This window comes from Somniosus microcephalus, chromosome 7 (genome assembly GCF_052327205.1).
Source record: "Somniosus microcephalus isolate GS21.2 chromosome 7, FLI_Smic_1.0, whole genome shotgun sequence".
Classification (NCBI taxonomy): domain Eukaryota; kingdom Metazoa; phylum Chordata; class Chondrichthyes; order Squaliformes; family Somniosidae; genus Somniosus; species Somniosus microcephalus.
In genome coordinates, this window is record NC_140993.1 from 155776903 (window position 1) to 155800246 (window position 23344).

The 23344-nt window shown below is 48.4% G+C and overlaps 1 protein-coding gene across 5 annotated transcripts in view; it reads left to right on the plus strand.

The window, feature by feature from the left end:
• Positions 1 to 23344, plus strand: part of sulf1 (sulfatase 1) — a 601332-nt gene that overhangs the window by 391914 nt on the left and 186074 nt on the right. For all 5 annotated transcript variants that reach the window (XM_085993124.1, XM_085993127.1, XM_085993123.1 and 2 more), the window contains one exon: positions 18347 to 18498. In XM_085993124.1, the coding sequence (XP_085849250.1) occupies positions 18347 to 18498 (152 nt within the window). The remainder of the gene's footprint in view (positions 1 to 18346; positions 18499 to 23344) is intronic.

Genomic DNA, 23344 nt, shown 5'->3' on the forward strand with positions numbered 1-23344 from the left:
ACAAAGAAGTATAACAGCACTGTGGGAGTACCTTCATCACATGCAGTGGTTTAAGAAGGTGGCTCAGCACCACCCTCTCAAGGGCAGTTGGGGATAGGCAATAAATGCTGGCCTTGCCAGTGACGCCCACATCCTGTGAACGAATAATAAAAAAAGATCGTCACTGGCCCCGAAGTAAGCGTCCCACAAAGATCTTGCGATCTCTATGGTGAGAAGTTTGACTTTTCCGATGTGGAGTTGAAATCAATGTAGTTTAGTGGGAATCCCATAGTGCGAGCTGCTGCGATGGCAACAAGCTGTCTAAGCAGCCAATCACAATACAGAATTCTCACAGGGAACCAGGAAATAGAAATTACTAATAATCACTTTTTAAAACATTTACAGAGAGTGAAATAAAGATTGGGACATACACATTGGGTTAAGGTAGAAGCTGAAATATGAACAAACTTTAAAAAATATATTATTTTTATTACTTATAAAATCTAATCATTTTTAACTTAATGGAGAAATTTGACATTCCACTAATATAAAATTAGTTTTTCAGGGCAGGAATGGTTGTTTATCAGTAGGTATTACTCAGATCGCCGTTAAAAACCCAGTTAAACCTTATTTGAATGGGCCTAACTTTTTATGGGGTTTCTAACAGCAATATTTTTTCGGGAATATAAAGGGGAAGTTCTCGTCGGATCAGTGATTTCACTAATTGTCGGCTCTGGCGGGGGCGGGGTGGGGGGGGGAGGGTGTGGTTGTGTCCACAGTGCAGCCTGTGGAGGAGCAGTGAATGACAGACCACAACTTCAGGATTTCTGTGTTAGGCTGCCCATGCGCTAAATCCTGAAGTTGCAGTCAGTTTCAATGGCGTCATCAGGACCGCATGTCCTGGGCTAATGTCTTTGGGTATAATGGCCTGGAAATTTTACAGTTACAAGAAGTGCAGGGGGATACTTAAAAAAGAAATTAGGAGAGCGAGGAGGGGCCATGAAATAACACTGGCGAGCAAAATAAAGGAAAATCCTAAGGTGTTTTATAAGTATATTAAGGGCAAGAGGATAACTAGGGAAAGAGTAGGGCCCATTAGGGACCAAAGTGGCAAACTGTGTGTAGAGCCAGAGGATGTAGGTGGGGTTTTAATGAATTTTTTGCATCTGTGTTCACTATGGAGAAGGACGATGTGGACATAGAAATCGGGCAGGGGGACTGTGATATACTTGAACATATTAGCATCGAGAGGGAGGAGGTACTAGCGGTTTTAGCAGGCTTGAAAGTGGATAAATCCCCAGGCCCGGATGAGATGTATCCCAGGCTACTATGTGAGGCAAAGGAGGAGATTGCAGGGGCTCTGACACAAATTTTCAGAACCTCTCTGGCCACAGGGGATGTGCCAGAGGACTGGAGAACAGCTAACGTAGTACCATTATTCAAGAAGGGTAGTAGGGATAAACCAGGGAATTACAGGCCAGTGAGCCTAACATCAGTGGTAGGGAAATTATTGGAAAAAATTCTGAGGGACAGAATTGGTCTCCACTTGGAGAGGCAGGGATTAATTAGGGATAGCCAGCATGGCTTTGTCAAGGGAAGATCATGTCTGACCAATTTGATTGAATTTTTCGAGGGGGTGACTAGGTGTGTGGATGAGGGTAGTGCAGTGGATGTGGTTTACATGGATTTCAGTAAGGCTTTTGATAAAGTCCCACATAGGAGACTGGTCAGGAAGGTAAGAGCCCATGGGATCCAGGGTGCCTTGGCACATTGGATCCAAAACTGGCTTAGTGGCAGAGGGTGATGGTGGAAGGTTGTTTTTGTGACTGGAAGCCTGTGTCCAGTGGGGTACCGCAGGGATCGGTGCTGGGTCCCTTGCTGTTTGTGGTCTACATTAATGATTTGGATGTGAATGTAAAAGGTATGATCAGTAAGTTCGCAGATGACACAAAAATTGGTGGGGTGGTAAATAGTGAGGCGGGAAGCCTCAGGCTACAGGACGATATAGATGGGTTGGTCAGATGGGCGGAACAGTGGCAAATGTAATTTAACCCTGAAAAGTGTGAGGTGATGCATTTTGGACGGACTAACAAGGCAAGGGAATACACAATGAATGGTAAGTGTAGTGTCCGTGTGTTGATAAAGACACTGAAGACAGGAGTTGGTTCATAGGTATTTACTAAGCAAAGTCTGGGGGGGGTTCTAACGGATATACACAATATACAGGCTTATATAGCACGAGTGGCAATTACCAGTATTACAGCACACCTGGGGTTCTTAAAGGCACATACACCACAATTCCTCCCCTTTTAGCTAACCAGTACATCATATTTTAAGTAATTATTAATTACATGTTATAAACAAAATAATATACATTGCTGTAGTTAATTAATTATAAGTTAGTCTCTCAGGAAGCTTCCTGACTCGGTCCGGATAACGCCTCGGGGGTGTAGTAGTTTCTGGTGGTGTAGTAGGTTCTTCTGGCAAGGCTGATTCGGCTTGAATGCCAGTGTCGGGTTCATCGGGTTCCAGTATCACCGGATCGGAGGTGGATATGGGTATCTCTACTTCATCGTTAGATGTATAGAGTTGTGGTGTAGGTTGTCCCTTTTCGGATGACTTTATGATTTGGTCAGCATGGCGCCTTATTATGCTTTCTCCGATGTCCACGGTATACATCAGTGGTCCTAGTCGTGTGCAGATAGTTCCAGGCTGCCATTTCTCGGTACGGTAGTCCCGGGCCAAAACCTGTTGACCTATCTGGAAGGCCCTAGTTAGCCTTTCATTCATGCCTTGAAACTGCCGGTTCTCCACGTCCCTTCTGATGTTGGGCTTGACCAAATCCAGCCGGCATCTTAGGTTTCTATTGAAGAACATCATGGCGGGAGTTTGGTTGGTAACCATATGTGTTGCATTCCTGTATGCAAATAAGAAGTTATCCACCTTGTGCTGAAGTTTTATGTCTTCATTACCCATGGCCTTTATGGCCTTCTTGAAGGTCTGGACAAACCTTTCAGCCAATCCATTGGTGGCGGGATGGTATGGGGCGGACGTGTAGTGCTTAACCCCATTGTTTTTTAAGAACTTTCTGAATTCTTCGGACACAAATTGCGGTCCATTATCAGAACATATCTGTTCCGGCAGCCCATTCCTGGCAAATATGGTCCTTAATACTGTGATGGTTTTTTCCGTGGTGGTGGAGGACATCTTTATTACCTCCGGCCACTTGGAGTGTGCATCAACCGCGATTAAGAACATTGAGTCCATAAATGGACCAGCAAAGTCGATGTGCACCCTTTGCCAGGGAGATGAGGGCCACTCCCATGGATGTAGAGGGGCTTGTGGTGGAGCGTTTTGGACCTTCTGGCATCCTAGGCAGCTCTTGGTCATTTCTTCGATGTCTCCATCGATACCTGGCCACCATACAAACGCCCTAGCTAGGTTCTTCATTTTCACTCCACCCAGATGCCCCTCGTGAAGCTCCTTTAGCACTTTATCCTGGAGTTTGGGTGGAATCACCACTCTGGATCCACACATCAAGGTTCCTCGGCACACTGACAGCTGTTCTCTTCTTTGCGAGAATGCTGGCAACAGTGGTTCGCCATGTGCTGGCCATCCCTTCACTGTTAAATCGTAGACCTGTGAGAGAGTCGGGTCATTTCTCGTCTCCCTTTCAATGGCAGAATTTGTTACTGGTAGACATTCCACTATGGTAGAGTGGAACATCTCTACTGGGTCTACTGTAGGTGCCTCTTCTACCGTTGGCAACGGTAGGCGCGATAAACCGTCAGCATTCCCATGCTGTTTTGACCCTTTGTATTCTATGCTGTATTGGTGTGCCCCTAGAAAAAGGGACCACCTCTGTAGCCTTTGCGCTGTCATAATGGGAGCACCTTTTTTGGGTTGAATATGGAGATGAGGGGTTGATGGTCAGTCAACAAGGTAAATTTTTGTCCGTGTAGGTAATGGTTGAATTTCTTCACTCCCCATACCAGGCTGAGTGCTTCCCTGTCGATTTGGGCATAGTTACGCTCAGCTGAGTTTAATGAGCGTGACGCAAAAGCTATCGGCCGTTCTGAGCCATCAGGGAATTTATGGGATAATACTGCTCCTATGCCGTAAGGGGATGCATCGCATGACAGTCTGATTGGCAGTGATGGGTTGTAATGAGCCAAAACTTCTTCGGATGTGATTAAGTCTTTGCATTTATGGAAGGCACGTTTACAGTCTTCGTTCCATTTCCAAATCACTCCTGTTTGTGGAAGTTCATTAAGAGGGTGTAGAAGAGTTGATAAGTTCGGTAAAAATTTATGATCGTAATTTATTAATCCCAGGAACGACCTTAATTGTGAAACATTTTCAGGTGCTGGGGCTTTTATAACCACTTCAATTTTTTCAGGTGACTTATGCAACCCTTCATTATTAATTATGTGGCCACAATATGATAGCTGATTTTGGAAAAATTCGCACTTGGGGCGATTCGCTCGTAGGCCCCGTTCTTTCAGCCTGGTGAGCACCTGCTCCAAATTGGCAAGGTGCTCGTTGTCATTTTCTCCGGTTATAAGGATGTCGTCTAGGTAGCATTGAGTCCCCGGAATCCCTTGCAGGACTTGCTCCATAGCTCTTTGCCAGATAGCTGGAGCTGATGCTACTTCAAAAACCAGTCGATTGTACTGGTACAGGCCTTTGTGTGTGTTTATCGTGAGATACTTTTTAGAGGCCTCCTCAACCTCCATCTGTAGATATGCCTGTGCCAAGTCAATTTTGGTGAAACGTTTCCCTCCAGATAGTGAGGCGAAAATATCTTCTATCCTCGGAAGAGCATACTGTACTGTGTGAAAGACCGGGTTTACAGTCACCTTGAAGTCACCACAGATGCGAATTTTTCTCTGTTCTTCAGATTTATCTTTATTCAATGCTTTTTTCATGACTGGAACGATGGGTGTTGCCCATTCGCTCCAATCTATTTTGGATAATACGCCTGCTTTTTCCAAATTCTCCAGCTCTGCCTCGACTGCTGGACGTATTGCGTATGGCACCAGTCTTGCCTTAAAAAATTTGGGAATTGCTGCATCTTCCACTTTTATTGAGGCGGTGATGCCTTTCAAGGTTCCTAGTTTCTCTTGAAACACTTCTTTGGCGTTGGCCAAGATGTCTTTTAATCGTTCAGGTATGATGTCATCATTGTTTTTTTCCTTACTGGTCACCGTCAGTGCCTGAATGGAGTGCCAGTTTAAACATATCTTCCTGATCCATTCACGTCCCAACAACGGTGGACCACCATCTTGTAGAATGTATAAATACAACTTTTGTATTTCTTTGCCGTTGTATACAACAGGCACCCTTATTTTTCCTTTGGGGTATACTTTCTGCCCCGTATATGTTTTTAAAATAATGGATGTGTCTTTTAGAGGTATATGCGAAAATAGCCTCTCGTAATCCCGTCGATTTATTACGGTTAGAGCTGATCCTGTATCTAGCTCCATTTTAACTGGGGACCCTGCTATTGTGAGGGTAACCCAAATGGTTTGGTAATCATCTTTGGCAAGTACATTATGTAATTTGAGACAGCTTAGTCTCTTGTTTTCGAAGTCGCTATCGCTCTTCTGGTCTTCGGAGCTACTGTCCGTCATCATTTGTACCTTCCTGTACTTTTCTTTATTGATTTTTTTTTTTCTGTCAGTGGATTTATTTTGTCCAGATCGGCATACCCGTGCAATGTGTCCAATCTTTCCGCATTGCCTGCATGCTTTGTCCTTGAACCAGAAGTCCCTCTGGTTATGGGTGGATCTGCCGCAGCGATAACATCTTTCGAAACCCTGTGTCATTTCATGGGTGCCGAAGTCCTGTGTCTTTTGTTGTATCTCTGCAGCTCCTTTTGCTGCTGCTTCGTATGATACAGCCATACTGAAAGCTTTGTCCAATGTTAAATCTTTTTCAGAAAGCAGTCTTTTTCGTGTTCCTTCACTTAAGAGACCGCAAACGAATTTGTCTCGAAGATAATCTGCTAGTCCTGCCCCGAATTGGCAGTACTTTGATAGCTTTCTTAATTCGGTTAGGTAATCAGCGTTACTTTCATTCTTGTGTTGATTTCTCTTGAAGAACTTGAATCGTTCCGCTATCAGCAGCGGTGTTGGGTTTAAGTGCTCCTGCAGGGTATCAACAATTTCTTTAAAATTCTTGTCCTTTGGTTTGGCTGGAGTGATTAAATTTTGTAACAGCCCGTATGTCTTTGCGCCCATTAAGTTCAGAAGTACTGAAGCTTTTTTTTCATCTTCTATTCCATTTGCAGTGCAATATACCTCGACTCTTTTCACGTATGTGGTCCAATCCTCTATTTCGCTATCAAAAGCATCAATATTACCAGATTTAGGCATTTCAGAAAAGATATGGCGCTTCCCGCGCTTTTTTTTCTTTTCTGTAGCAAAGATATGGCGCTTCCCGCGCTTTCCCGCCGCTGCTGCCGATAACAACGCTGTTTACTGCGGTTTCCGTTCTCTTTTTAAAAAAAAATTTATTTACTGTTGGAGACTTGTTCCCGCCGGAGGTCTGAACGCTGACCTGCTTGCCGCGCCGGCCGTCTCCCGAGTGCTCCCTCCCAGTTCGTTATTGCTTGCCTCCGATTTCGCTGCCTGTCTCAGCTGTAGAGCCAGCCGCTGGAGCCCCAGCCTGACACCCAGGAAGGATTAGCGCAGTACCTGCCACCAGCTTGGCCAGCTGGTGAAACCACAGCTTCTCCCACTTCCTTGAGTCTTCTGGACGCCCGAGTAATCGATGTCCTTGAGGTGCTGCCGAATTGCAGGTAAGTCCGTTTCCACTTCGTCGCCACTGTAGTGTCCGTGTGTTGATAAAGACACTGAAGACAGGAGTTGGTTCATAGGTATTTACTAAGCAAAGTCTGGGGGGTTTCTAACGGATATACACAATATACAGGCTTATATAGCCCGAGTGGCAATTACCGGTATTACAGCACACCTGGGGTTCTTAAAGGCACATACACCACAATTAGACCCTAGGAAAGACAGAGGATCAGAGGGACCTTGGTGTGCATGTACATAGATCCCTGAAGGCAGCAGAACAGGTGGATAAGGTGGTTAAAAAGGCATATGGGATACTTGCCTTCATTAGCCGAGGCATAGAATATAAGAGCAGGGAGGTTATGATGGAGCTGTACAAAATGCTGGTAAGGCCACAGCTGGAGTACTGTGTGCAGTTCTGGTCGCCACACTATAGGAAGGATGTGATTGCTTTGGAGAGGGTGCAGAGGAGATTTACCAGGATGTTACCTGGGCTGGAGCGCTTCAGCTATGAAGAAAGACTGGACAGGCTGGGGTTGTTTTCCTTGGAGCAGAGAAGGCTGAGTGGGGACCTGATTGAGGTATACAAAATTATGAGGGGCATAGATAGGGTGGATAGAAAGGAACTTTTCCCCTTAGTAGAGGGGTCAATAACAAGGGGGCATAGATTCAAGGTAAGGGGCAGGAGGTTTAGAGGGGATTTGAGGAAAAACTTTTTCACCCAGAGGGTGGTTGGAATCTGGAACTCACTGCCTGAAAGGGTGGTAGAGGCAGGAACCCTCACAACATTCAAGAAGCATTTGGATGAGCACTTGAAATGCCATAGCATACAAGGCTACGGACCAAATGCTGGAAAATGGGATTAGATTAGACAGGGCTTGATGGCCGGCACGGACGCGATGGGCCGAAGGGCCTCTTTCTGTGCTGTATAACTCGATGACTCTATGGCCTAGAAATTCATTATAGCCACTTTTGGGGCGGTAAAGTCGGGCGGCCGCTAAAGTTTGCGCCCGGCGCAAATTCGAGGCCACTTCCCCGATATTCATTAGCTTCGCCCTAAGAGTTTGCTCGAGCGCTAAAACTGGCGATGCACGGCTCTCTTTAGGCGCTAAGCCGGCGGCCCGGGCGCTAACACCGGAAGGTGGGCGCAGGGCAGGTGCGGTGAGCTGCTGATTGACGGCAGACACTCTGGCTCCGGTGAGCTCTTAAAGGGGGAGGGTGGATTTGTTTTTTTGAAAGGCCGAGACTGCTGTATTTGTGTTGTTGGGGTGGGCTTCTCTCCATCAGTTTGTTATGTGGCACCGGCACACCACTACCTCCTCCTCCTCCTCCTCCTCCATCATCCATCTTTGTCTCTCACAAAGTGTTGCAAAACAGCTGCCTTTTCTACTGCAGGAGTGCCCTTTAATTTGCGCTCCCCGCGGCCCGCCTCGGCTGTGTACCGTTCCACTTCAGAGTCGTTAGGGCCGCCCGGCGCACAATGGGGCGGCGCAAGTGAAGTTCCTGTTCCGGGCACACAAAGGGCGTTGTACGACGAAATGACGTCATGATCTGCGCGCGCAGCAGGGCGCGCGCTAAGACTTTGCGCCGGCGCTAAATGTCTACTGAAGTTGGGGCGAGGCGCAGATCACGCTGCGCCCGGGTGCTAAGCGCCTAGTGCTCGAGATCTACTCCTCCTAAGGCGCTAACGGCTGGCGCGCCCAACTGAATTTCTAGGCCTATGACTCTAAAACAAGTGTCCAATATGCCAGGCAGCGTGTGCACGCTCATTTCATGGTGGAAATGCGGCATCTGGTATATTGGTATTGGTATAGGCATCAAAAGAGGCATCCAGGGCCCATACAGGTGTTAAGCCTTTTGCATTTGCAAATCAGGGACCTAATGCCTATTTGATGCATCCTTTACCAAATTGGTTTGCCCAGAATGCAGTCGGCACCGGGCAGGCTCCCACAGCTCGCTAGTCTAATGTAAATGAGGCCCAATATCTGGTGGGCCTTGGGCCTATCCGTTCCGGTGTTGGGATTATTCACTACTCTAAGAGCTTTTATTTTTTTTCTGGGTTTCTCTCGTCCTCTCCTGAAGGCAATGACTCATGTTGGGCTATTATTTCATGGGCATCATTGGCCCACTGGTACCTTACCTGAGAGCCTAGTCGTCCAGTGCAAGCCTAAATAGTGAGTGATGGCAGGCTGTTGACTAGGAAGAACGACACAGCTGAATATGGTATCATTCTCATGCATGAGCATTTCCCAACAGGAATCACAGGAGCCAGAACCATGGCTGATATTTTCCCCCTAATTTACAGCCATTCAAGTAAACCAAAGTGCCATTAGTGCAGTCCCAGCTGAGACCAACTAACTCGGCAGAGTCCAGCAATCAAACCTGGGGACTTCTTGTTTGGCGTGGTTCAGTACCACACTAGGCAATGCAGTTACGCACTGAGCCATTTGGGGGAACCAATAACTTTTATATTTCTTTAATACTAGTTCCTTATATTAAATCACAGACCAGTTGTATTAGCAGCAAAATATTTTCTTGCTTGCTATGCCACCATTACATGACACAGTACCTTGAATAATTAATGTGATTCCTCAATGAAGCATCCTATCTTTATTTAACCTATAGCTTGCCATCTCCTGTGTTCTCTCCAATCCCATGGTCCCATGGTCTTGCTCACTGACAAGGGCACCTCCAACCACTTCCTTGTATACCCCTGATGCGCTATCAATTACTCATAAAAGACTGAGGCCTAGAAATTGAGTAGCCTTAGCGCCGCATTTGAGGCGCTAGAGGGTCTAGCGCTGGAGTTACGGCCAGTTTAGAAATTCCCTGGGGCCCTAGAATCGGCGGTAGACCGGTTGCGCTGCGCCGGCACCGATGACGTCATCGGTGTGCGCAGCGTCCCGGTTGCCGTGGTGACGGGCCCCAGCGCCGAAATTGAGTTGCGGCCGCCTCGCCCGTGGCAGCCGCAACTAAGATTTTTTCAACCGAGTCTTCCCCGAGTTAGCGCCGGCGCATTAAGGTCGCGCGGCGGCCGGCTGCTTTCCCGCCGGCCGCCTGCCCGCACCTCCCTCCCCGGACTCCTCCACCGCCCCCCCCCGCGGAACAGATGCGTCTGGCCTGCAAGCCCGGCACTTGTCCGAGGTGCCGGGCTCATTTTTTTCAATATTTGAACGGACAGCGGGCGGGTGCAGGCAGCTCCTCCTTAACTGAAGGAGGAGGCCTGCACTTCCCCAGCCTGCCGCACCGCATCGGGTCCCGCAGCGCCGGATTAGCGCCGCAATGTGGCAGTCAGCGCCCATTGGGAGGCGCTCACGCCCGCCAGTAGCGCCGGCAGCCGTCTGGGCGCGGCGCTACTGAATTTTTGGCGCGCGCAGGGGGACTTAGCGCCGGCGCTAAATTTCCGGCGCTAAAGCCCTGGCGCGGCGCCAACTCAATTTCTAGGCCTGAGAGTTAAGAGAGTAACTAAAGGCTTTTATTAACAAAAGAATGAAGGTCTGCCTCGAGTGGTCGACCGGTCCAGAATACAAAGGGGCTGGGGAGCAGCCACCTTTATACTAGGACTTGTGGGAGGAGTCAGCCGAGGCATGTCCAGGCATGTACACAGTGGAATACAAACAGTGGTTTACCACATTCACCCCTTGTTTAAAATTGAGTCCGGCGGGGTGAAGTGTATTAAAAGTTAGTGTATTGGAGTCTCTCCGGAGGTCTTGTCTGCCGCTGTGATTGGCGTGGCGACGGCAGGGGTAGTGGAGCTTCCGGCGTCGAGTCCCGCGTAGGCTGTGGCACAGGCGTGTCGTCCTCGTAGATGTCGAGCGGGTCGCTGGGCCCAGGCCTGCCGTCTGCTGGGGCTGGATATCGGATCGTGGGGGGTGGTGGTAGTGAGTAGTGGGTTACTGCGGCCCCCGAGGGTGCAAGGTCTCTTATGGAGACTGTGTCCTCCCGCCCGTCCGGGTATGCAATGTAAGCATACTGGGGGTTGGCGTGGAGGAGGTCGACCCTCTCGACCAGGGGGTCCGTTTTATGGGTCCTCACGTGCCTTCTCAGTAGGACCGGCCCTGGGGACGTCAGCCATGGCGGTAGCGATGTCCCCGATGTGGACTTCCTTGGGAAGACAAACATTTTCTCATGAGGGGTGGCGTTAGTGGCAGTGCAGAGCAGTGACCGAATAGAGTGGAGCGCATCGGGGAGCACATCCTGCCAGCGGGAGGTTGGAAGGCCCCTAGACTTTAAGGCTAGCAGGGCGGCCTTCCAAACTGTCGCATTTTCTCTTTCCACCTGTCCGTTCCCCTGGGGGTTGTAACTGGTGGTCCTGCTTGTGGCAATACCCCTAGTTAGCAGGTACTGACGGAGTTCGTCGCTCATAAACGATGAGCCCCGGTCGCTATGGATATAGCTGGGGAAACCGAACAGGGTGAAGAGGTCGTTCAGACATTTAATGACCATGGCACTGGTCATGTCCGGGCAGGGGATGGCGAACGGGAAACGGGAGTACTCATCAATAATATTGAAGAAGTACACATTGCGGTCGGAGGAGGGGAGAGGCCCTTTAAAATCAACGCTCAGGCGCTCGAAGGGGCGAGTGGCTTTTATCAGGTGGGCCCTGTCTGGTCTATAAAAGTGCGGTTTGCACTCAGCGCAGACTTGGCAGTTCCTGGTCATGGTCCTGACCTCCTCAATAGAGTAAGGCAGGTTGCGGGCCTTGATGAAGTGGAAGAACCTGGTGACCCCCGGGTGGCAGAGGTCATTGTGGAGGGCCCGCAGTCTATCGATCTGCGCGCTGGCGCAGGTGCCACACGATAGCGCATCCGGGGGTTCATTGAGCTTCCCGGGCCGGTACAAGATCTCGTAATTGTAGGTGGAAAGTTCGATTCTCCACCTCAAGATCTTGTCATTTTTGATTTTGCCCCTCTGCTTGTTGTTAAACATGAAAGCAACTGAACGTTGGTCAGTGAGCAGGGTAAATCGTTTTCCGGCCAGGTAGTGCCTCCAATGACGCACAGCCTCCACAATCGCCTGGGCCTCCTTCTCAACAGCGGAGTGTCTGGTCTCCGGGCCTTGGAGGGTTCGTGAAAAGAAGGCCACGGGTCTCCCCGCCTGATTGAGGGTAGCGGCCAGGGCAAAGTCGGACGCGTCGCTTTCCACCTGGAAGGGGATGGATTCGTCCACTGCGTGCATGGTGGCTTTGGCAATGTCTTCCTTGATACGGTGGAAGGCTAAGCGGGCCTCTGCCGTCAAGGGAAAAGAGGTGGACTTGATCAGCGGATGGGCCTTGTCTGCATAGTAGGGGACCCACTGGGCATAACAGGAGAAAAACCCTAGGCACCTCTTCAGGGCCTTGAGGCAGTGGGGCAGTGGGAGTTCCATAAGGGGACGCATCCGGTCGGGGTCGGGGCCGATGACTCCGTGTTCCACAACACAGCCAAGGATGGCGAGGCGGTTTGTGCGGAATATGCACTTCTCCTTGTTATATGTCAGGTTCAGGAGTTGGGCGGTGCGGAGAAATTTTTCGAGGTTTGCGTCATGGTCCTGCAAGTCACGGCCGCAGATGGTCACATTGTCCAGATATGGGAAAGTGGCCTGCAACGCATTTTGATCTACCATCCGGTCCATCTCCCTTTGGAAGACGGAGACCCCGTTGGTGACGCCAAAGGGAACCCTAAGGAAGTGATAGAGGCGGCCGTTTGCCTCAAAGGCAGTATACTGGCGGTCCTCAGGGCGGATAGGGAGCTGGTGGTACGCTGATTTCAGGTCAATGGTCGAGAAGACGCGGTACTGCGCGATCTGGTTGACCATATCAGCTATGCGGGGGAGTGGGTAGGCGTCCAGCAGGGTGTAGCGATTTATTGTCTGGCTGTAGTCGATGACCAGGCGCTGCTTCTCGCCGATCTTAACGACCACAACCTGGGCTCGCCAGGGGCTGGTGCTGCCCTCAATAATCCCTTCCTTCAGGAGCCGCTCCACTTCGGTTTTAATGAAAACCCTGTCCCCGGCACTGTATCGCCTGCTCTTTGTGGCGATGGGCTTACAGTCGGGGGTGAGGTTAGCAAACAGTGGTGGGGGGGTGACTCTGAGTGTGGAGAGGTTGCACCTGGTGCGCAGCGGGCAATTTGGGAGCTGCTGGCTGCGGACTGTGAGTGGGGGTAGGGGTCCACCGTACGCCATCGTAACACTTTTAAGGTGGCACTGAAAATCTAACCCCAGCAGGACGGCAGCGCAGAGGTCGGGCAGGACCAGAAGTTTAAAATGATCGTACACGGTCCCGTCTACTACGAGTGTCACTACGCAGTAGCCGCCGATGTCCGCCGACTGGGACTCGGAGGCCATAGAAATCCGCTGGGGCGCAGGCAGGACTGGGAGAGAGCAACGCCGCACCGTGTCGGGGTGGATGAAGCTCTCCGTGCTCCCAGAGTCAAAAAGGCAGATTGTATTGTGGCCATTTACCTTAATGTCCATTGTGGAGCTGGCCAGCTGGTGCGGTCTCGCTTGGTCCAGTGTAACGGATGCCAGCGTAGGGGTCGGTGTGTGGCTGCGGGTATCAGATGAGGTGGTGTTGGGGGCCTGCTGCGTTCCGGCTGTCGTCCAAGATGGCGGCGTCCATGATCCCCATGTGGCTGGAGGCGTCCAAAATGGCTGCTGTACCGGTGGTTCACACATGGCCGGGGAGGCCCAAGATGGCGGCCCGCATGGCCCACACGCGGCGCTGCTGGGGTTCGGGGTGGCTTTGGCCCTGCAGACGTTAGCGTAGTGTCCCTTCTTCCCGCAGCCCGAGCAGATCGCATTTTTCGCCGGGCAGCGCGCTCTGGGGTGTTTTGCCTGGCCACAGAAGTAGCATTTCTGGCCTTGGGGCACTGCTGTCTGGCCTTGGGACACTGCTGCGGTAGTTGGGCCATTGCTGGGGTGTGGCTGGGGTGGCACGGCGCTATGAGGCGGTCCTACCGTGTCCCAGGCTGTCATTCCCCGCGGCGTCCACGGTGCAGAGGAGTAGGCATCCATGCCCCGGTAGGCTGCATCCAATGATAGTGCGAGTTCAGAGGCCTTGTTGAGGTCGAGGTCACTCTGCTCCAACAGTTGCTGTCGGGTGTAATTGGATCTGTGGCCCGCTACAAAAGCGTCCCGGATAAGTTCCTCTGTGTACACGGCGGCCTTTACATCCTTACAACCACAGGCCCGGCCAAGCACAGACAGTGCCTGAAGGTATTCCACGGTCGATTCCCCAGGTTGTTGTTTACGACTCCCCAGAAGGTGCCTGGTGTACACTTCGTTCACTGGGCGCGTGTACTGGTCCTTGAGGAGCTTGATAGCGTCCGCGTACGAGGTCGCGTCTTGGATGACCGAGTACACTCGGTGGTTCACTTTGGAGGTCAGGACATCCAGTTTGTCCTCGTCCGATTTGATTGCTGCGGAGGCGGTCAGGAATTTTTCGAAACACTTAAGCCAGTGAGTAAACTTGGTGGATGAGTCCGCCTCCCGATGATCTAAGTCCAGGCATGCTGGTGTGAGGATCTTCTCCATTATAAAAATTTTGTTAATAAAATTGATGCGCTATCAATTACTCATAAAAGACTGAGAGTTAAGAGAGTAACTAAAGGCTTTTATTAACAAAAGAATGAAGGTCTGCCTCGAGTGGTCGACCGGTCCAGAATACAAAGGGGCTGGGGAGCAGTCACCTTTATACTAGGACTTGTGGGAGGAGTCAGCCGAGGCATGTCCAGGCATGTACACAGTGGAATACAAACAGTGGTTTACCACAACCCCACCATTCATAGCCCCCATCCCCTCTAACCCCACTTCTTTCTGCATCTGCCCTTGGAAGAAAACCTCTCCCCTAAGCCACTTACAATTGCATTCTTGAAATCTGCGCTGCCTAGCCTGTGGCCTTCTATTTACCATAATACATCTGTAGCTATTGATTGGCTCAACCACACCTTCACCTTTGCTGCTCTGTTCCCAGCAAAACCTCACTGTCTCTCACCCTGGTTGTTCCCTAGGTACCACTCTCACCATCATTCCCTCAAGTCCAAGAGATGCAAACATGAATATATCTGGCACACAACTGGCTTAGCCATCCATTGCCAGATCTAGCTTGATCACATCAAGCTCTACTGCACCCAACTCTCTTCTGCCAAAACTCTACTACTCTAGCACATCCTGGAGATGAAAGATTACCCTTGAAAGATTTCCTAGATTACAACAGTGACTGGACTTCAAAAGTACTTCATTGGCTGTAAAGCGCTTTGGTACGTCCTGAGGTCTTTTACCCTGTGCCTCTTTTCTCCACTACCAACCACCGTCCTTAACCTCTCTCCTCTGTCCCTCTATCCTCACCTCCAGCAACAAGTCAGGCGAGCTCATGGACTTCTTTGTCACCAAGATAGAGACCATCTAATTAACTAGGTCTGTTGCTTCCATCCCTTTGTCTAGCCCACCAAGCCAAACCTCTCTCCAAGCCACTTCCTAACCCAGCCTTGAGAATACATCTCTCGATAGTTTCTCTCCCATCTCCCCATGTCCGCGGCAAGCTCATCTCGTGCATGCAAACCACCTCCTACTCCCTTGACCCTATTCCCACTAAATTGCTGACAATCAGACTTCCGTTCCTGGCCTCCATGCGAGCTGATATTTTAAATGGCTTCCTCTACTTCTCACCTTCAAAACTGCTGTCATCACATCCCTCCTCAAAAAACACACCTCAACCTCTCTGTTCTTGCAAACAACTGCCCCCTCTTCTAAGTCTTTGAATGTGTTGTCACCTCTCAGATCAATGCCAATTTTTCTCACAACTCCCTGTTTGAGTCTCTCTAATCAAGTTTGCATCCTGAAATGGACCTAAGCCAAAGTCACAATCAATATTCCTTGTAACTGTGGTACATTATTCCTCCTTGTCCTCCTCAATCTACAGGCTTTGATTGGTCAACCTCATCATTCTCCTCCAATACCTCTTTTATGTTGTCCAGCTGAGTGGGACTGACCTCGCTGGGCTCCACTCTTACCTCTCCAATTATAGCCAGAGCATCTCCACCAATGGCTTCACTTCCCACTCCTGTACCATCACCTTTGGACTCCCCCAGGGAACTATGCCCCCTCCTTTCATTAACTACAGCCCTTAGTGACAACACCTACAGACATGGGATCAGCTGCCACATGTACGCTGATGATATTCTCTTCATCATAAAAATTGCTTACTTCCATTCTCCATAACACCAGCTGCCTCTACTCCTACCACAGTGCATCTGCTCATCCATGCCTTTGTGATATTTTGATATTAAAAATATTTTCAAACAAAAGGTAAATCAAGCATTGGAGTCCCAGCAAGTGGTCTAGTTGAACTCTCGGCCATTTAACTGGGTGAATTTAGCCAGTTTTTGCACAACCGCTGAATTGAGCACTTTTGTAGTTCTGGGACACTCACTTAATATGATGTTTTACTGCATATTCATTTAATCGCACATGCATCTCTGGAACCGATCTATTTTCTTTTAACAATATGTGAAAACAAAATATTTATTTGCATAATTACTTTAATAGTTGGGTTGAATTTCCTCTCCGCTGTTTTTAGCACACCAGTTGATGAGTTCACATCAATTCAATCTGCACTCTTTTGAATAGGAACTTATGCAAACAAATTAAAGGGCACTGAAAATAGTGCACATCATCATCATTTCGTATCTTCTCACTCTTCCCTTGGAGAACAGTGTGAAGTAGTGGAAGGATTCGTAGGCTGATTAACAGTCTGACTGGCCATGTTAACGCTCATTCCATGGCCATAACCATCTTTATACCAGCCGATAGGGTGGTTGGCCCTATACGGCGGGAGGGTTTTGTGGGCTCCCACAGCCTGTACAATGAAGTGGGGCCACCCACATCCACCCACCAGACGTGAGTATCCTACTGGTTGTCAATCCAGAATTCAGAGTCAGAGCTCTGACTCCACTCGCAGGGACTGTCTAGAGTGGGATTCAAACCCTGCACCTTTTGATTCAGAGGTGGGAATGCTAACACTGAGCCAAGGAGTAGCTCCAATAGTGCACAGAGGAAATTAAACTCCAATATTGGTTCAATTGAATAATGCATAATCTAGAGATCCTTAATGTTCTGAGATCATCATCTTCTGAGAATGTTATGTACTGACTGGCTGCTGTATTTCAGCCAAAAAAATGTATTTAAGAACATAAGAAATAGGGTTAGGCCATTCTCACAATGTGGAGAACGCTGACAAAGCTGCATTTATTGCCCATCCCTAGTCGTCCTGAGACGATGGTGGTGGGCCTTCTTCTTGAATCACTGCAGTCCTTGTGATGATAATGATCCCACGATGGTGTTAGGGAACTTCAGGTTAGTGACCTAGTGACATTGAAGGAACAACAATATATGTGCAAGTCAGGGTGGCGTGAGACTTGGAGGGGAACTTGGAGGCGTTGGTGTTCCCATGACATTGCTGCTCTTGTCCTTCTCCATGGTAGAGGCCATGGGGGTGGGAGGTTCTGGCAAAGTAACTTTTGTGAGTTGCTACAGCGCTTTCTTAGCTACCCAAATTTGTTTGCATTAGTTCTACAGTCAATAAGGTAAATATCGGCGCTGGGAAGTCAGTGTGCGTCCCCACCGGGAGGCCCAAGGCTGGTCTGAAATTGGGCTTCAGGCCCCATTTCAATAATTTGGGCAAGCTGCCGGCACCTGTTGTGCCTCTGCAGGCAGCTCGCCCATCTCTGAGAATGAACTTCAGGACGCTTGCCTTGGGGGCAGAGGCCCTCAGGTATGTGCTGGGACTGGAGGGAGGACCGTGAGAGAGGGGCCAATTACAGCTGGTGGTGACCATCGGGTGTGCCGTGAAGTCGGGAGCAGCACTCCTGATCCTACTGGATCTATATGAATTTTTTTAAATGGACTTACCTTTTTGGTGGCGGCCACTGGTTTTTTGGCTGTGCTTTGTACGAAATAAAAAGACATCCAACAGTGAAGATCCTGTTGAATATATTGTGAATCAGAGACATCATTACACTACGTACATGGATTGATTTTTTAAATCACTTTATAGTCCATTATCTTGAATTTGAATATTTCCCACCATCCACAATTCTTTGCATACAGTCTAAGCAAGGATTCTTCCAGTGAGATGTCAGTCTGAAAAGACGTAGTGAAGAAATATGGGGTAGTGGTAATAGGATGTTCACCATCTCGTTCATTTAAATGACGTGTCCAGTTATTTGTATGAAGTTTTCTAAACCTAAAGCTGTGCAGTTAAATGGGAAAGACTAGAAGATTACCACATGTCAAGTAAACGGAAACACTGGTAAGACCTGTAATGCTCTTGCAGCAGTGCACGTCCAGTCATCATCAGCCAATTATGGCCTAATTTTGATGGCAGCTGTGTGGAAGTCCACCTCTCAGCACCCTCCACAGTCCCATAGAGCACTCTGCTGAGAAGTGCCAATAATTACCTCAAGAATGGACAAATAGAGAAACAGAACTTGCTTAGTCACAAGGGAAGTGAAACACCTCGTACTACTGTTTCAGGTGTTGTTTAAATCAAGTGCTACATTTTGACTGACCTCCATTTTGTTCTCTTCTAGCATTCTTTGGGAAATACCTCAATGAATATAATGGCAGCTATATCCCACCGGGGTGGCGAGAGTGGGTTGGACTTATAAAGAATTCCCGCTTTTATAACTACACCCTCAGTCGGAATGGCTTTAAGGAGAAGCATGGGTTTGATTATTCCAAGGTATCTGCTTCATTTGCTTGTAAATGTTACTTTTGTTCTTCATTTAATAATAATTTGAATAAATGTGTCATGCTTCTCCCCTTCACCCAAAGCAACCTCACATTCCCAGTGAAAATGTTGGTAACTTTGAAATTTCCAGGTGGAACGAGAGGCTCATTGAGGACAGTTTAAGTAATACATGTGTAATGCAATAATATGAGATATTTAATCCGTATTGAAAAATGTTTGCAAAATGATCACCCCTTTTGGAAAGCAATTTGAGATTTAATTCAAAGCATTTGCTTTATTTGCTTTTGCTGCAGGTTCTTCTGTGTGCATTCACCTGCACTGTTGGTGAGGCCTGAAACAAAGCAAGCACCATTTTCCATTTTTTATAATTGATCCAGTGTTGTTAAATATAAAAGTCTACAACAACAACACTTGCACTGACTGGGGGGCTCATTGTTCAAAGCATTTTCCATTTAATTGTGGGAAAAATAATTCACTGTCAAAAATTACACTGTAAGAGCAATGACAGACACCTGTAGTGTACATTTGGGATTATGACATTCTTGCTTGGTCTCTTTCTGAGAACGATGTGGCTATTAGCCAGGGTGACCTATCTACTTCAGAATAGCTTACTCCTGCAAATTGGAGATCCTATCTGTATTCAGCACATTTCCATAGAATTCACCTTAAATTTTTTTGGAAGGTTATAAGATTTCTTGTATTTTTTTTCTTTTTCTTTCTTCCTAGTTTTTCTCCCCTACGATTCAGAAGGTGTTCGATTCCATGGGGGCTGACTGCCCTCCAGTAGTGAATCCAAAATCCCTTATATGAGAGGCCCGACAGTGAGTGACAATAGGCTATTTGATTATGGAGGTCATCACAGATAAGATGGATCCTGGCTTTGCCTGATGTCCACACATTCACACTTTCCATCACGATTCACTGGGTAGTGTTCAGGATGAAGAGTATTACTTATTATAAAATGATTCGATTTAAAATGATAATTCTTTCTTTTTGAATCACTATTTTAAAATAATGCCTTAACGAAACACCGTCTTTGCAAAAGAAGTTTGCAAGAAACTTTGGCCTAAAAATTCCTTTAGGCAGTTTTTAATGTGGTAAATGGGCACAGGGAATAATCCTTGCACCCAAAGACAGAGGTCTGAGGATTGCAAGAAATTGTCCTCAGGCCTCGTCTAAGTATTCAGGGCGAGCTGGCTGGCACCTGCCTTGCCTCTGGAGGCAGCTTGTCTGGCAGAAAAATTCAAATTTGGGCCGAATGCCTTGCCTGTTTTAGATGAGCGCCCCTTGTCCTTCTCCTTGATTTCAAAATGTGGAGACAGATCTGCCACTTCAACGAGCCAGCACAGGCATGATGGGGTGAATGGTCTCCTTCTGTGCTGCATGATTCTATGATTCTAAGAGGAAGCCAGCCTTCATGAAGATGCACCATCACTTGATCTGACTCTAGCAAGTACCAGCTGGGAGACTGGCACCATGGGTAGTTTTGAGGCTAGGATGGAAAATGGGTCTTCACGTGGTGAATCACCAGCCATAATTGTGCAGATGCTAGGGCAGGAGGGCTGGGATGCAGAGGTACCAGCATGTTGGAGGGCGAGATCACATACTAGCTCTGCTGCAGAGGACTCAGATGCTCACTTTGAGGGCCCAAGCTACTGAAGAAAGTTTATGGGTGTACACCAGGAAATTCTAGGAGCACTGGACAGCCTGCCAGCAAGCTTGCACACAATGGCTCAAAGCATGAAGGAATCCAGCTCCAACTTGTGTCGAGGCTTCGCGCAGAGCAAAGAGATAATTCTGTCCAATATGGACCGAAGTGGTCAGATCCTGTTAACATTGCTGCCATAGAGGCTCAGATGACTGCAATCTTGGCTCTGGGGGCCAATGTTACCAGGGACTTCTAGAGTGTCACATCACTCTTACACTCCTGTACTTGCACAGAGCCATAGGAGTGCTGAGGCACAGTCCCAGGAGAGTGGCCTTAGCTTCATAGGAGGGGCACCTGTAGTCCTCTCTCAGGATGAGAGTTTGCATACTCCCCTGTCACCTACTGCACCAGTGCTCTTGTTAGTGCTACACAGCCAATTGTAGCAGAGAGTCCCGGCACATGCCAAGATGCTGTAGTCAAGGCCCGGAGCTGCTCGAGTTCATCCACACGGCCATCTGCAGTGTCCTCAATGAAAGCTCAGCAACCTTCCGAAACATCTCAAGCTGTAGCCATTGGGATACACTTTGTAGGAGCACTAGGATAAGTAAGCACAGAAGACGGGCACTAAGGGCTTGCACAAGGGTGATATTTGATTATTTCTTTTAACTATTAGACACAGTTGGAATTCAGTTGTTGGATAAATTTGTTTTTTGTTCTGGATTTGGTTTTGGTGTTAATATTTATAGTGAAGTGAGAGCAAGACCCATAAGGCTGGACTGAAGGAAACCAATGGGATAGTGGTAGTGAGGACGGTGGTGATAAGGATTGTGGGACTGTTAGTGTATTGGGGATGGGAGGGATGGTTCAGGTGCAGCGCTCTTCAATGAGCTGCTCTCTGAGAGCTCTGGCAGCTCGAGGCACTGGTGGTCAATGCTGCTCCTCCTCCTGCTGCACTTCTTGCTTCCCAGGTGGTGGTGAGGGCTGGTTCCACATGATGCCAAAGTCATGGTGCAGGCAACAGACAACCACAAAAACGGCAAAGATCCTCCCAAATGGGCCAGGCAGCAGAGGCGTTGCCTGAGCACACTGTCTGCTCAGTTACATTTCTGGTGGCAACATGGCTTTCGTTGTAGGCCAGCTGTGCAGCTGTGCCCGTGTTCCCGACAGGAGTCATGGGTCAAGTCTGAAGGGGATAGCCCTTGTCACCCAGTAGCCAGCCTGTAACCTGATAGCCTGCTTGGAACAACGGTGGCACAGAGGACTGGCTCAGGATCAATGCATCATGACTGCTACCAGGAAACTGGGCACAGATCTGCATGATGCGCTGGCTGTGCTCACAAACCAGCTGGACGTTGAGGGACTGGTATCTCTTTCTATTGAAATAGATGCCTGCCTGGTGATGGAGAGCACGCAAGGCAATGTAAGTGCCGTCTATGGCGCCTTGGACCCTGGGAAAGTTTGCCATGCATGTGAAGCCTAGTGCTCTCTCGTCCTTCGCTCTGTCCATGGGAAACGAGATGTGGACATTCCTCCTGGTGTAGAGAGCCTCGGTGATTTCCCTGATACAGCAGTGGACTGAAAACTGGGAGATGTCACTGATGCCACCTGCTGCAGCCTGGAAGGAGCCTGTTGCATAAAGGTTAAAGGCTACAGTGACCTTGACAGCCACAGACAGCGCTGTCAATGCCCTGGTTCAAGGCTCAGGTTGTGACTGCAGCAGGTGACATAGCTCGGTGCCAAATGCCTATGTGAAGAGAAGGCATCTGAGGCATTGCTCCTCAATGAAGTTCAGGTAGGAGAAGTGCTCCCAGAAAACCCGCTGTGGGTATGACCTCCTGCGCAGATCCCTCCTCCACTTCCTCCCTCCTCTCCCAGCTGCTCCTGCTCTCTCCTGTCTTCTTTGCTGCTCCCACTGTCCCCCAGCCCTAAAGGCAGCCCTACCTGACCACCCATGACTACGTGAAACTGTTTTCAAGGCAGCCAAAAGTAGCCCAGCACCAGCAAAAGCTTCTGCTTAGAAGTCAGAGTTAAGTTTTATAAGTCAGAAAAACACTCTGAAGTTAACCAGTAGCCTAACAGGATAAACCAGCAGCAGCTAACCTGTATGTAGTGGATGAGCCCATTAAATAGTGCTGCTGAAAGGTCCTTCCTGCCTGTTAGCACCATGAATTGCTGAGCAGGTTTATCACGTGGCGAGTCAGAAGTTGGGGCAGACCAATATCATAAAAGAGCCCTTCAGCAAGCCCTACCAGACCACCCATGACTGCAGTAAAAGTAGCACCCTTATTAAATATTTTAATAATCATTTAGCATACCTTCAGCGCAAGCCCTGGATACCTACGGAGCAGTCTGATCCACTGTTGCCGACAGCGCATTTCTGGCATGGAATAACTGCGCATGTGCTGCCCACTGTATTGGATGCTTAGGTGCCCGTTTTATGCCCGAAAAACAGGCACGTGCCAACGAATTATTAGACTATGGGATTCCTGAGAATTAATTTCAAATTTTCAATTTCCAAGTGCTAATGGAATCAGTCATTAATGTATGGTGGGAATGTTATCATGCATCAAGGACACAGGGTGCAGTGGCAATCGCACTACTAGAACTGGCACATAAAGGATCCAAAAACCGACATGCAAAATAAAAAACTGAACAATTATAAAAGTAACAGACACAAGGGAGTGATTTGAAGGCTTTAATCTTAGCTTAGTATTCAGATGATGGCTCTTGTAACATCACCTGGACCTCTCAAGTGCAACAATGCCTTGTAATCACTCGTAGGTATGCATTGTTTAAAAGAGAGAAACTTAAGACCTAAAAATCTCGAGTACAAAAACATGGTTTCCATTAGTCGTTAGTATTGTATAAATCACTGCAGACTGCGGCTAGAAGCCATGTTTTAAAAAGCATATCACTTATTTAAACCAGAATTTCATTCTCGTACTGGCATAGTTAAAAAAACGTTAAATGAAGAAAATGATCCCCATTTGGGCTTGTCATTAATGTTACTATAAACAATCGCCCTAAACTGTTCTCTCTGCAGAGCATAATTACAGTATTAATTTCCAGAAGCCAGTGCCTGCTGAGATCCTGGTTTTGAGGGAGAAAGGACACAGCTGGTTGGCTTGTACTAACATTGACATGTGATGTGGAGTCTAGCCTCAGGCTGTGCCTTTGCAGCTGTGCTGC